Source organism: Musa acuminata, chromosome BXJ1-8, assembly GCF_036884655.1.
Source record: "Musa acuminata AAA Group cultivar baxijiao chromosome BXJ1-8, Cavendish_Baxijiao_AAA, whole genome shotgun sequence".
Classification (NCBI taxonomy): domain Eukaryota; kingdom Viridiplantae; phylum Streptophyta; class Magnoliopsida; order Zingiberales; family Musaceae; genus Musa; species Musa acuminata.
This window is the reverse complement of record NC_088334.1, coordinates 43,946,394-43,961,083: the sequence shown is the minus strand read 5'-3', so window position 1 is coordinate 43,961,083 and position 14,690 is coordinate 43,946,394. Positions and strand designations below refer to the sequence as shown.

At 38.6% G+C, this 14,690-nt stretch overlaps 2 protein-coding genes across 5 annotated transcripts; both read left to right on the top strand.

The window, feature by feature from the left end:
• The first annotated feature begins 505 nt into the window (after positions 1-505).
• Positions 506-7,745, top strand: LOC135588046 (uncharacterized). 2 transcript variants are annotated; one of them, XM_065079978.1, is made up of 9 exons: positions 506-789; positions 2,193-2,323; positions 2,425-2,510; positions 2,703-2,797; positions 4,395-4,491; positions 5,676-5,790; positions 6,229-6,383; positions 6,479-6,604; positions 7,252-7,745. In XM_065079978.1, exons 1-9 carry the CDS (start codon positions 608-610, stop codon positions 7,450-7,452), a joined length of 1,188 nt encoding a protein of 395 aa, XP_064936050.1. In that variant the 5' UTR covers positions 506-607; the 3' UTR covers positions 7,453-7,745. The 2 variants fall into 2 exon arrangements, with proteins under 2 accessions (XP_064936050.1, XP_064936051.1); XM_065079979.1 differs by lacking the exons at positions 2,703-2,797; positions 4,395-4,491 and having other exon boundaries at positions 507-789.
• A 966-nt stretch (positions 7,746-8,711) lies between these two features.
• On the top strand, positions 8,712-14,028 carry LOC135588045 (uncharacterized). Of its 3 annotated transcripts, none has more exons than XM_065079977.1 (6): positions 8,712-9,403; positions 9,823-9,945; positions 10,039-10,097; positions 10,203-11,969; positions 12,993-13,152; positions 13,230-14,028. In XM_065079977.1, the coding sequence occupies exons 2-6, from the start codon at positions 9,849-9,851 to the stop codon at positions 13,889-13,891; spliced, it is 2,745 nt and encodes a 914-aa protein (XP_064936049.1). In that variant the 5' UTR covers positions 8,712-9,403; positions 9,823-9,848; the 3' UTR covers positions 13,892-14,028. The 3 variants fall into 3 exon arrangements, with proteins under 3 accessions (XP_064936049.1, XP_064936048.1, XP_064936047.1); XM_065079976.1 differs by having other exon boundaries at positions 8,713-9,403; positions 9,788-9,945; XM_065079975.1 differs by having other exon boundaries at positions 8,714-9,403; positions 9,782-9,945.
• The last annotated feature ends 662 nt before the right edge of the window (positions 14,029-14,690 follow it).

Genomic DNA, 14,690 nt, shown 5'->3' with positions numbered 1-14,690 from the left:
AAAGACGTTTGGACATATTTTTATGCTTAGCCTAAGACACGTCAGACGTATTTTCATGCTTAGACCGAGGAAAGCATCTCATATGTATTTTCATGTATAGCTCGAGGAATGCATCTTGAACGTATTTCTAAATTTAGTCTAAGAAAAACTCCATGAACGTATTTTCATACTTAGCTCGAGGAAGTATCTCTGACATATTGTTGTGCTTAGCTTAAAAAAGGTGTCTTGGGTATATTTTCATGCTGCTTGATTGTAGTTCTATTTGGTTCGATATCTTCGAAATTAGATGGGCTTGGTGCTTTCGAGATTGGATGAGTATGGTATTGATTGAGATTAAATTACGATAAATGTGAAAAAAATCTCGATTGACTTTAAATATGTATCAACATCGGTTAATCGAATTCTGATTTAGCATATGCAAATTTTATTGATGTTGCGTGGTGTTTTAGCATGTTAAACAGAATGCTCCACAGCTTGTGATGTATATTAGTAACCATGCGTACGAATGCTTACGGATTCATCAACATAGAGTTAACCACAACGGATCGAGGGGATAAGGTGTCGTCGCCTCGAGAGACCTCCGACGAAGGAGAGCGCGCAACAGGAGATGGAACGGAAGCTTTCGAAAGCGTCGCGATCGCTGACCTCGTCGGCCATCCAAGAGCTCTCCCACCTCGCCCAGCGGTGCGGGGCCATCAACCTCGCCGAGGGTTTTCCCGATTTTCCCGCTCCTCCCCACATCAAGCGCGCCGCCGTCGCGGCCATCAACGCCGATCTCAATCAGTACAGGTCATGTCCTTTCCTAGGTCTCCTCTTCTTTCCCTGATTCCTTCCTTCGAATAGCTTCTGTTTGGGCTGCTATCTGCTGCCGCTGCCGAGATATCTACTTGGGTGGTCGAGTTCAAGTTTTAGTATGCCCATCTCCTTCTAGTGTCGGGTGGCGATGAATTCGGTGTTCGGAATGTTGGTACTTGATGCCAAACAGTGATAAGTAGAATTTAGGGAATGCTTGGAATCAATCTATTGGAGCTCGTTTTGACGGTATTCAGAAATGATGACTATATGAAGTTAAATCGATTTTTTTTCTTCTGTTAGAGTAAGCATGTGGAAAGTTAATCCATTACAACCTTGACAACGCTCCATTTGAATTGATATGTTTATGCTTTTGATGCAACAATTGAAGAAGCAATATTTGCTGAAATATCACCATTCCATTGTACAATTGTCATTTGGCTTATGGTTTACCAACTTACCATCACTTGCTAACTGTGATGATCAGTATATTAGACTTTTCATGGAAGCCATTAGTTATCTTGCACTAACAACTTTTCTGCAACATATTGCAGAAAAGCATACCTGCAGGACTTGATATAGTTTGTTTGACACTTGATTGTGTAATTGGTTCCATTGCAAACAGTTTTAGAACTCCAATTCTTTGTCAATTTCTCAAATGAGTATGGACCTGAACTGAAATTGCGGTTGTGCTACAATTTTCTTTCGTAAAAGCTCAAGTTGTGACCATATATTTGGTTAACCTGGTTATGCTGTAGTTGGCCAAATGCATGTGCTCAATTCATACAATAATTCCCTACCATTGTTGGAAAGTACATATAAATGATTGATTTAACTCATTGTGATGCTTCAGGTATAACCTAAAATGCCACTGTAAAAGCCAACATTGAGCAATAAATATACATTGGAGCTTTAGGTACCTTGTACCTATCTCTCTTTGGATGGGATCTTAGTCCAACTAACTCTCAGAGTTTCATATAGCCAGACTTTTTTTTTCCTGATCCCTCTGTCTCTATTATCATCAGTTGTACTCAGTCATGACACATACTTTTTATTCGCTGGCAAGTTCAAGTACTCTTTTGCAAATCCATGAATCAAATCTTATTATTCTTTCACTTTGGAAAGAAACCAGACCAAACATCTTGTTGATTATCTTTTAGAAGATCTAGAAAAAAATTATGAAATGTCACATTTTAGGCACATGCTTATGATTTGGTTTTTCTGTTGTATGAAAATAGAAGTAAACCTGATTGAGAAATTGTATTTGCACTGATTAGTTAAAATTGTCAGTCTCCAATACATTAAAATTCAGCTTCCAGCAAGATTTTGTCAGTGAGTTCTATCATTTAAAATGTTTAATTACCTGTAACTGATATCAAATATTTTTTTTTTCCTTCAAGGCATGTTCAAGGCATTTGCGACCAGTTGGCAGTAATGATGAAACAAAATCATGGTCTTGATGTAAATGCTCTTACAGATTTTGTGATATGTTGTGGTCAGTCAGAGGCCTTTGCTGCAACCATATTGGCAAGTATGGATATTTCTATCTGTTTTTCAAGTCTTTAAAGAAAGAACCTTACCTGTGTTCTTGAGATTCTTAAGTGTATAATTATTGTTTATATTGTCTAGCAGCAATTGATCAGGGTGATGAGGTTCTGCTCTTTGATCCTGCTTACGAGACATATGAGTCATGCATAATTTTAGCTGGAGGTATCCCTGTAAGTTAAATTGTAATTTCAGTAATTTTGGAACTTGCGAAAAACAATTAACAACACTGCTTGTACATCAACGTTACTCTTCTGCACCTGTGATTTCATGACGAGGTATATCTTTTAAAGTTGTTTAAGCTGTTCTCAAGTCACTTGACGCGTCATTTGTCTACATTTTGGACCTTTAATCTATCACCAAAGGTCAATGTACCACTGGAGCCACCTCACTGGACACTAAATGTAGATAAATTTATGAAATCCTTTACCAGTCGAACAAAAGCTGTGGTTTTGAACAGGTCAGTACTATATTATCCAAATACTTATATAAGAGCACTTCCTTTGCATTTTGTTCAGTTTTGATAAAATTATAGATGACAAGGAATAAACTTTTAATACAATGCTGTCGAATCGATGTGAAGCATTAGTTCATTTTTTGTGCATTCTGGTTTATTTTAGTAGCTTATTTCTGCACTCATAACATGAAATATTATTTTTTTGTACTTTGCATTTTTCTATCCTTCATGTTTTAATTTCTATCATTAAACTGTTACCATTCAACCTAAAACATTTGAGATGTTTAGCTATGAAACATCATGTTGGATATGCTCAACTGCATTAGTTCCTCATATAAGTCTTACCTTTGACAAAACTGTGTATCTTGCATGTGCAATTTGATTCCAATCAATGATTTTGTTCATGGTATTGCATGTTGTGCTGACTACACATATCAGCATGAAAGCTTCTAGAAAACTCTTAGATGTTATTTATGTTTTCATAGACTGTTGCTACATAACTTATAATTTAAGAATCTCTTTCTGACAAGATTCTCTTTGATGCTGTGAAGGGGTTCATCTTTGATGCTAAGAACATCTAGTGACATAAAAGTTATAATGATATTATTGTATATTATAAATTAGAAAGCAGCTAACATCGGGATAAAATAAAGAAAGGAAATTGTGATCTTCCTACATGAATGCATTCATGTGTAATTCATTGTCTTCTGCCACAATTCAGTGATAAGAATTACCTGTGCCAGTGATGGTCACTAGGTTGGATGAATTACCCGTGTCATGTTTCCTAGAAACTGTCCCCCATATTAATACATGTAACTTCTTGTTTTTCTCAATAGGTTGTACTAGCAATATTCGTCGTTTCGGGTACCGGACCCATCTCGGAGATTTGTTGGATCAATGCATACCAGTCTGTACCGATGTACCAACACATGGTACATCGGTAGGTACCGGTGTTTTGGAGAGAAAGGAAAAGAGGGAGAAGAGGAAGGGATGGTGGAGGAAGAAAGAGGGAAGAAGAGAAAGCGGTGGAGGAGGAAGAAGGAAGAGGAAGAGAAAGAGATGAAGAGACATACCTAAGAAGTGATTAGGACAAAGATCATATGTGACGATGTGCAGCCAGGTCGTGGCAATGCGTGAGAAGCAGAGGCATCGATTGCGGTGAGAAGATGGAGGGGAGAAGTTACAGCATCAATCACGGCTGCGTGAGAAGCAGAGGTGGCACGGAAGTGGGATTTAGGGTTTCCCACTTTCCCTTTTATATGGTGGACCGGACTGGGGGTGGGTCCGCGTATCGGTTAGCGCTTGGACTGGTATGTGCTGCTCATTTTGTACTGGTCCGGGCGAAACGCAAGTCCTTTTGTAGTTCATCTTAGGTGTTTTTTCCAGTTGTTGGTGGATCACTTGCTTTTGAATGATGTTATCTATCCAAAGGTGTCTTATCTTGTCATCTAGTTCATTCTTAAAATAAGTATGAAAAAATTTCATGTGTCCTATCAACTTTATTCTTACCAATTCTTTTCAAAGTGCATAATATTAAATGCAGTGTTGTATTTTCTTAGAAAATTAGATTGTACCAAACAACTAATTAGAACTGGTACAGTCCACACAATCCAACTGGAAAGGTCTTCAGTAAGGAAGAGCTTGAAGCAATTGCTGCAGCTTGCTGCCAGATGGACTGTTTGGCTATTACAGATGAAGTATGTAATAAGATTTCTTGACTCTGTATTGGAACTGTCCCTTTCAAGCCAAAGATTATCTTTGTCATTGGGCTACACATCTGTGGTCTGCCTGCATTTTTGGTTATACAATTTTTTGCCATTGCAGAAATAAATAGCTCTTCACGTAACATAGTTGACTGTTAATTTTAAATGTGGACTCAGTCTCAGACAGAAACACATAAAAATCTTTCAGATAGTGGATTCTGAAAATTTTGGTATGGTATTTATCTATTTAAATTATATAAATAAACTTTTCATATATGTTGGATAACAAGAAATGGCAAATTTGCTTGAGACAGTTCTTGACTAATTGTTCCCTCATCTGCATATCCTAGTTACGTTACTACCTGTAAGCATACATAATGAAAAAGCATAAATAGTTGTAGTCTTGCTAAGTCTTAACCATAAACCAAATTAGGATCAAATAAGACCCAGCTGATATATCGAGTTTGGTGTGTGGATGTTGCCTTTTTTATCATCCAATTGATGCATAAATTAAATTAGCCACTGGAGGTCTATGATTTGGTGATGAACGTGGGAACTCTAGATTCTAAATTTGTTAATTATTTTTGACCTTGCTTGGCAGATATGAGGCATTAATGTGAAATCTCCTTGGTGAATTTGCAATTTATAGAGGTGTTTCCCTATGTATAGCTTTTTCTTTTTGGTTTTTTATCTCCATGTCTGACATTTATCATTATCTGAATCGAAGTATTGGATTATCTAATTATCCAATAGGAAATACGAGAAACAATAGGTCTATGAATGATATTTCCATCTTGCTTGGTCCTTCAATTTCATATATGGTATCTTGATAAAAAATATTTATAGAAGTACTGAATTATGAGAGGGACAAAAAAATAAAGAACCAACCCTGATGTCATAAGATGACAGTGGACCTAATTTAGTCAGTAACAAGAACAACTAGCCCAAAATCTTAATAAAAATTGCATGATTATCCAAATAAGTGATCAGATTTATCTGAGAATTCAAGTATCACATTGTATGGATAATAATTTGATAATCTATCACTTCTTTAATTGTGTTGTCTTACACAGCTTCAAGTATCATCGGTCACTACCAACAGTGTTGTAGGATAAAACTTTAGCCTGTAAGTCAACTTGTTTTATCATAATAATCTTTGTTTTTAACTTTTATTTCAGGTGTACGAATATATAACTTTTGATTTGCAAAAGCACATATCCCTTGCTTCCCTTCCCAAAATGCAAGAAAGGACAATCATCACATCATCCTTGTCCAAAACTTTTAGCGTAACAGGTGAGCAGCAGAGGCCACAATCTGATTGCAATGTTGCAAATGCTCTGGGTGTCCTGTTCACTGTCATGTATGCTTATGCTGGCAGCTGAATATGGAAATTTGGTAGCTTGCTTTTGTGAGTTATCTTCCTTAATTTACATTTTCAAAAGAAAAACTATTTGTGAATCAGCAGCTATGATGAATTATTGGCAACAAATTATTTGCAAAGTAGAGCCTTAAGATGCAAGCCAATTGATGACAGCTAACTTTATTTATTTTATAAATCCTCCAAATTGTTCTTTTGTTCAATTCTTGTTATGTTCTAGTCCAAATTCCAACTAGATTTGTCTTTTGTATCTTTGATATCCCAAAAAGGCCCTACTCTAGAGGGCTATTTTGCAAGTTACATCATAAACTATTCAGGCCAATCTTTTGGGTATTATGATTGAGAGCTAACAGGTTGGAGGATTGGCTGGGCTTGTGCACCGACCACCGTTGCATCAGCGATAAAAAATATCCATGTCCGCATCACAGATTCAGCTCCTTCACCTTTCCAGGAAGCAGCCTTGGCAGCCCTGCAGAGTCCACCAGGATATTTTAAGTCTCTGAAAGCAGTGAGCAACTGATCTTACTTTTTCTTCTTTTTATGTGGTTGAAATGAGACTACCTTCAGGAAGGCCTTCAATATTTTTGTTGCATAACACTAAAGGAATATGAGGCGAGAAGAGATTTTATAATCCAGATGTTATCTGATGTTGGCTTTCAAATAAGCTTCAAACCTCAAGGATCAGTTTTCGTGTTTGCAGAGCTACCAAAGAATTGGCTAGTTTCCGATGTAGGTGACATTGCTTTCTAACTTGTAAGGTCTTAACAATTTTTGGTCATTCTTCCTGTAGAATTATATAATGCAAATTTCCATCTCTGTGCAGCTAAATTCTCTAAATGTGAATTCTGAATGTCAATCTACTTGTTTATATAGCCTGTACGGTGTAGCAGCCAGAAGTCTTTTTCATGCTATTTTGCACGCACCAGAGAGCATTCACATGTATGCAGACGCAAAACTAGCTTTGTTAGTTGTGTTCTTAGATTACATCCGACCATATCCATAAGACAAAGTTGCTAGCAATCTGACACATAAACTTGAATATTAGATAATACCCAACATAAATATGATATCTCATATCATCGAGATCAACATTTTCACCCTAGGTTTTCCAGTCTGAGGGTTTGTTATATCTGCAGCATAGTAGAGAACTTGAATGCTCTCCATGGTGATCTTAACATTCCTATGAGAGAACACATGTACTTATCAATATTACAAAAACAGAGCTTGCATATGATTCAGTTTTGTCAAGAAAATATTGATCCAGCTCTTTACAGCAGCTTATCTGACATATATTATCACATTCCAACAAATAATTTTGTATAAATTGCATATATATTCCTGCTGACAAATGTTTGCTTAATGTCTATGTTTTGTAGATCGAATTTGTCAAGGTACTAATTGAGAAAGCGGGAGTGGCAGCTGTTCCTGGATGTGGATTCTTTCATGGAGACATTGATGATCAGAACCTGCGAACAAGATATGTTAGGTTCGCTTTCTGTAAGGGCAGTGATACTCTGAATGCTGCTGCTCGGAAGCTGCAAGATATTGTAGGGAGCACTGGACACTTGCAGCTATGACTAAAGGTAGTTCCTGCTGATTCCAACTAGCTAGTCGGCCTTTCTTGGAAGAGTTATTTACCACATTTCATGGCTGGCTAAATTGCATCCATTGGCCAAATCAAGATCACGGGTCCTTACCAGACTGTTGCCATCCATCAGTTGGAATTAGATCACTATTTCCCACTTTTTCTTTCCGAGTGCTAATGCCAACTTCAAATGCACTCTAGATGATGAAAGGAATATAGCTATTAAAATTTTAGGTAGAACTGTGGATTCTGTTTATGTTTTCTCAAGCAGTTTTTTGTGTGAAATCCATTGTTGACTATGATTTCTTTAGAAGATACTGGTGACTACAAATCATTGGGACTTTGAAAGGTTTCATCGTGACACCAACTTCACAATATGAAATGGATTAGGTAGCCAGTCTTTCTCTACTGCTCCATCTTTTTCTCTGGTCATGGGTATGTAACTACTAGTGCTGGCAATATTCCTTTGTGATAAAAGCATGTTGAGCAATTATGTGTCTATGTGGATTTGGAAAGGGTTATAAAGTAAAAAGTGATGTTAAAATATTTAGTCATTTATTACATGATAAACCGTACCGGCATTTCGAGGTTGGTTCGGTATGGTACGGTACCGATGTATCGAGCGGTATCCCAGGGTATATCGAACGGTACATCAGCACTTACCGAGTGATTTTCTCTTACTGTAGCACTTCTACAATATAGCATTATAGTACTGTAGCATTGTTATAGTGTATTATTATAGTACTATAGCATGGTCCATCCGGTAGCGGGCGGTTCACGTACCGGTATGTCATTGGATCGGTACGTATCGTCCGTACCGGATGGTATCATTCAAAATTACATGTCATGCCTTCAACACCTTAAGTATGTAGTATCAAAAGAAAATAACATTATATGCTGCTTCCTTTCAACTTGATGTTTGTTCAATGTCGAGTAATAGCGACTATAGCTATTTAAACGTAAATAAAAGAAATGGCTAAATTGATATTTTAAAAAAATAAAAAATATTATATTAAATGATGTATTTGAATTTGAGACTCATAATTTATGCGACAATGGACAAACTGATGCATTTGCGATGTTGCTCGATGCATTTCGTCGAATGTATCTTCAATCTCTATTTTAGTACAAAATTCTATCCTCACATCTTTCACTTCAAAAATATTGTCGTGTTTCTCATCTTAATTTGATAAATCATGTCAAATTTTGTTGTAGGATTCAGGTGAAGAAGACACACAGTCGTCAGTGTGTATTTAAAGCTTTTCCTGCGGTCATGGGGTGCCGTTGCTGCTGCGGACCAGAGACGCTGCACTCCAACACGGTGCGCGTCATTGTCCTCTTCCTGCGGGGCCCTTCGTTGCCACGTTTGTTCGAACTCGAATCTTGGAGCTCCACGTCCTCCGATCCTGATGTGGACCCCGCCGGACCTTTCAACCACGCGACACCACGTCATCGACCGGGGTCGTCGTGCCGTGGAGCCCAAGCAGTAGATCCCGACTGCCCGAACCGGTCCCGTAACACGAGGAGCCCTCGATCCGCCGTCCTTTTTCTTCGTGTTCCGTGATAAACGGACGAGATGGTTTCAGGGACGAGAAGCGAAGGGCCCGATGCGTATCCGCACAGACCGACATATAGGAGCGGTTGGAGCAGACTTGGGAATCGTTTGGAATTTGAAATGGATCTCCCTCCTCCAAAAGAGCCGTTGGGTTACGGTCTCCCCCTTTTAATTTAAGTGTTTTCTTGCTATATATTAATTCCATGGCGTTTCTGGCCATTACTTTATCAACCCGATCTCGCTCTCTCTCCATTGACGGTCTCAGGGCTAAACCCGATCTCTCGCCACCAACACCCTTGGCGTAGCCGGGACTCACGGGCGGTTCTTGGAGAGAGCAAGGCGGGGCGTGGCGGATCCCGTTGGGCGATTGAGTTCCCTCTGGGTTCAGGTTGGCCCTTCGGTTTCGGAAAGTTTGTTCTTCTTATGGTGAAATGGATCGGTTGGAAGCAAACTGTGATTTTTGGAAATGTTTTTCTCTTGTGCTGTTTTCTTGGTTTGTTCATGCGTCGACTGGTTTGAAGATTTAGATCGATCGGGCTCTTGTGGGATTTATTGAATAGATCTAAAGCTTGTACTTTGTTTCTCATTTGTTCTGTGAAGTTCATGTCTCTCTCTGTTCGAATCAGTAATTTTCTTGTGTTCTTACTTGGTTAATTTACTAGTTGAGAGTGCAAATGAGTAGGATCTGCGCTATTGATACCTTTGGACAGCTGAAGTTGTCTTCTTGCATTGAAGTACTTCGATTGTTTTCGTTCCTTTTGTGAAGTTACAGAGACGATGCGTTAAGGGTGAAATGTGCCTTTGAAGGGTTCATAAACACTGGAAGATTCACAATGGGAGGAGAAAGGGGTGGTTCGAAGACTGGTGGATTCTTTCACCTCTTCGATTGGAACCGGAAGTCAAGGAAGAAATTGTTCTCCAATTCACCTGGTAAATCTACTTGCCCCGTTCGCAAATCACGATGCTTAGTAATTCTTCCCTTCATAATTGGAACTGGATTCTTTCCTCATGTTTATCATGCAGAGGCCACGAAGCAAGGAAAGAGAAGCAACGATACTTTGCCGGCAACGCAGCTCCATTTGGTGAGTTGTCTTGTTGCACTTCGTCAAATGGAATTATTTTCTCTATAGGTTGACTTACCTTGGTTTATATTCATCTTTATTACTCACCTGTTATTGTATTGCCAGCTTGATGAGGATGAGATACTTGGAATAGCGAGTGTCAAAGGAAGTAGTGACTACAGTTGCGCTTCATCAGTGACTGATGAAGAGGGCAATGGGACAAGAGCCCCAGGAGTCGTAGCCAGGCTTATGGGTCTCGATTCGATGCCAACAGTGGGTGTCTCAGAGCCTTACTCCACTCCTTTCTTCGACACACGATCTCTTCGTGACAGCCATGGCCAAAGAAGTCCTGATTTCTACACAAATGAAAGATGCCACCATGTTCCTCATAGAGCTGAGGGATGTTTCAGGAAGACTATGGAAACAAGGTCTCAGAAGATGCCAAGCAGCCCAATAGAAAGGTTCCAAAGGGAGATAATACCTCCAAGGTCAGCAAAGCCTCTACCACTAAGCCACCACAAGTTGTTGTCACCAATCAAAAACCCAGGTTTCAGCTCAGCTAAAAGTGCAACACAAATTATGGAAGCAGCTGCAAAGATTATTCAGCCAGGGCTTCAAGTTCATCCCAATACAAAGGGAAAAATAGGGTCACCTTCAGTACCTATAAGAGTTCGTGATCCAAAGGAAAGCATGGCAGCTCCAGAGAGGACATCGCGGTTGTTACAATTATCCAGAACACCCATTGACTTGACTAATGTAGAGTTCTCTAGGGAACAGCCCTTGAACAGGAACTGGAATAGGACAGAAGAGATTGTGGTAGTCAGGTCCTCTCCAGATCCTTATGAAATCAATGCAGCTGGAGCAAGAGCTAAGGGTAAATCCATTTCTTTAGCGATCCAAGCTAAAGTTAATGTTCAGAGAAGGGAAGGCTTAGGTCCATCAACTAGGAGTACAGCAGTTCAGAAAGAGCAAGAAGAATATAAAGCAAACCAACCATTCAGGAGCCAAGCAAACAATCAAAAGAATAGGCCATTGAAGAAGTCCTCCCCGGCCAGTGTTTCTGGTGTCCTCAGACAAAACAATCAGAAACAGAATTGCCTATCAAGTAAAGGCAAATTGGGTTCAAAGCAGTCGATTTCTCATCAGCAAGGAAGGAAAGTTCTATCTGGGGATGCCTCCTCTGGAAAGAATAGGAATGTAAACAAGATTTCAGGAAACTCCAGAGTTGGATCCAGGAAACAAGTTCTAGAAATCACAGGCCTTGATACGGAAGGGTCATCATCCAGTAACAAGGACTTCCCGCAAAAGAAAAGGTTAATAGAAGGGAGCTTCAACCTTGAGAAGAGTTCACAAATAGATAACGGGCTTATGAACAGACATGAAACACATGTTAAACCTGATATTGTAGTAGATGAGCATACGAGGCGTTCTGAGGATAACAGAAATGCAACAGATATCATATCCTTTACATTCACATCCCCGTTGGTAAAAACATTTGGTGGATCTCAATCTAGCAATTTGATGGTGGATAAATGGGATAAAAAGAATGGAGGCTGCTTTGAAAAGAATTTTTCGGATGTAAACAGAAAAAGTCTGCCATCTCCAGGGTTGAATGTTTTAAGTGGTGATGCGTTGAGCCATCTTTTAGAACAGAAACTACGGGAACTGACATCTGGGATTGAACCATCCCATAACTTCATAAAAGCAGCAAAGTTTGCAGCTCCTGTTCCTATTCCACAGGATTCAAAATCTGGTTCCGATTGCTTGAGCTCTGTGACAGCAGACCATGAGGAGTTCCCAGTAAGGCCACCCAAAGATGGTCTTGGCAATTTATATGACACTAGCATTTTGTCGACAAATGATCAGGTGACTGGAATCAAGAATAAGCTGCAGGTATGTTTAATGTTTCCTGAATTATTTACCATATTACAATGATTTATGTTTATAAATTCTTTTTATTTTGATAAACACCAGAATATTTGTTTTGGTTATTTTGTTTAGTAGCCAAAACAGCTTTACCAACAATGGTCAGGAATAATTCTTATTACACCACTAGAAATTGTCTGAGCCTGCAACATGCTTATCATATTAATGAGTATATAAACAAATTTTCATTATTTTATTTTAAATTTATGATAAAGTCAGTAGTTTTAATCATGCATGTCAACTAATCTATTAACTTTTGAAGAATATATGCCTAACTCATAGAAAAAATTCAGGTTGGATATTGTCATTGCCTTTTACAATTCATTTATGCAATCTGGAATGGTTTAATTGTTCTTTCAACATAAAATGCACAAGTTACTCAGGGTTTTTAACTTGGTATATCTGCCAGACTAGAAATATAGTGCCTTTTGGACCATGCATTACATGAATATTTTTAAGTTGTCTCTGCAGTTTTCATGTGTCTTAGGTACCAAAATGATTTAGTTTATCAATGAGGTTTTGGCTCTTAAGATAGAAAAGACCAGATTCTAGTGTACATATTTATGCTTGACCCCATGATTATTATGATGTTAAAAATTCTTGCTAGCTGCTTGTACAGATAGTGTAGAGAATCACACTATTAATCTTTATTAAGCGGGCTAATTGATAAACTACTTCATTTATACTATATAGAAAATACTAACATATCTACTTGGAGAAAATGTGCCGACAGTTGAGTTTTCCATCACATCCTGTAGTCAACTGCTTCTCATTGAGGGAAAGTATGCTTCAGATTTAGTGACGGGAACATTTGCATGAGTTGGGAGCTGAATGGCTTATTCTTGATATTTGAAGCATCTAATTTAATAACAACAAGAAGCCATAGTGTCTGGGGTGGCCCTTTAAGTACTATCTAGTTGTAGAAATTAATTCCCGTGGCAAGTTAAAAGTTGTGTTAACTCCTCCTGGCACATTTTAACACTATTTCAGGTAGCAGAAAGGATTGAACACAGCAGCAGCAGTAGCAGCAGGAGCAGTGATGCCCGCAAGGAGGTGACCAACTACCATCATCACAGTCCACTTTCCATATTTGAAGCATCCTTCTCAAGTGAAAGTTGGCAGTTATCTGAGAGCTCAGGAAGTACAGATGGTAAACATAATTTATTTAATCCGTCTACTAATTTAGTTTGTTGTTATTACAATGAAATATTCTGTTTATTTCCCCAGGAAGCAATCTGTGTCCATCTTCTGTCAATGCTCAGAATATTGTTGACTTCAATTCTTCAAGGAAATTAGCTGAAACAGAGCCCGAATTATCTGATTCCGCTTCTTCCTTATCTAAGGATCTAGTGGAGCGGTCACAATTCAGTGGTGCAGACAATAAGAAAGCAGACGAACAGGAATTAACATATGTGAAGGAGATATTGTGCAACAACGGATTGACATACAAAAATTTGGGCTCATATTATTTAACTCGTGTTGGTGAGACATTTGATCCTATTCTTCTGAATGACCTTGAAGACAGCAGAAGTAAGAATGGGCAAGGAGAGGTGATAAATGATAAGGCAAGGAGCAAGTTATTGTATGACTGTGTGCAAGAATGTATGGACTTGAAACATAACCAGTACTTCAAATCAGGATATCAAGCATGGGTCAAAGGAACAACGATCACTAGAAAGGATTTGGCCGAAGACATTTACGATGAGATTTTAAGATGGAAGAACATGGGAAACTGCATGGTAGATGAGCTTGTGTTCAATGACATGGGCACTCACTTGGGAAGGTGGGTAGATTTTGAGCTTGAGGCATTTGAAACTGGCAAACAGATTCAAGGACAGATACTGAGCTCCTTGATTGATGAAGTTCTAGCTGATTTCCGCATAAAGTAGAGCATCATTTCTACCTTACCTGCTGCCTAAGTTAGCTGATTCAGTCCACTTAGCTTTGTCTAATAGGATGGATGTCAACAGAATGTACTGCTCAAACATGATTCGTAGCTGATGTATCCATTAATTTGATTCAACTAGATGGAAAGTATAACTAGTCTCCTGTTGTCTTTAAGCCTAGTTTATTTGGTGGCATATAATGAATTCTGTTGTTACAGTAGCAAACCATTCTTTGGTTTGCTCTCTCTTACTGCTGCCTTCTTTTAAGACAAGTGGGATGTTGAGATATGTAACGGAGGAAGAAATCCTTTCTCTCAATCAGCTACCATCAATGGGATGTGTTGCTCCAATTGGATAGATTAAAATTATTTTTATCATATTGTAAAAGGAGTGATGCTTTGAGGAAAATAATGGAAATGAGAGTATTCTCTGATGAAAAGTGAAAACAAAGGTTTTTTCTAAAATTTCATTTAATATAAAGGCATTCGCTTTTGAATATATACATATATGGATTATCAAATTTTATTTAATACAAAATATTTCATTTATATTATTATTTTAGTGTTCTATTTTTAATTTTTTAGAAAATTTATTAGACCTACAATCGCACTAATTGATCGATCCGTCGGTTCGGCCCATGATTTAATGACATGAGGTTTGACTAAGCCGATTCCGGCAACTATCATATAATGTGCCAACTCGGCTCCGCACCCGAGCCGGGCCAAGACAGCCCCAACCCAAGCGACCGGGCACGGACCCGAGCCGGCCTCGGGCTTTCCGAAGCAAAGCGAATCAGCACGTG

Bases quoted from the DNA above. Each gene is read 5' to 3' on its own strand.
- LOC135588046 (XM_065079978.1), top strand. From the start codon at position 608: ATGGAACGGAAGCTTTCGAAAGCGTCGCGATCGCTGACCTCGTCGGCC. The intron at 2,511-2,702 runs GTAAGTTAAATT...CTATCACCAAAG, and splicing joins TTTTAGCTGGAGGTATCCCT to GTCAATGTACCACTGGAGCC. The intron at 6,384-6,478 runs GTGAGCAACTGA...ATAACACTAAAG, and splicing joins ATTTTAAGTCTCTGAAAGCA to GAATATGAGGCGAGAAGAGA.
- LOC135588045 (XM_065079977.1), top strand. From the start codon at position 9,849: ATGGGAGGAGAAAGGGGTGGTTCGAAGACTGGTGGATTCTTTCACCTC. The intron at 11,970-12,992 runs GTATGTTTAATG...ACACTATTTCAG, and splicing joins GAATCAAGAATAAGCTGCAG to GTAGCAGAAAGGATTGAACA. The intron at 13,153-13,229 runs GTAAACATAATT...TTATTTCCCCAG, and splicing joins GAGCTCAGGAAGTACAGATG to GAAGCAATCTGTGTCCATCT.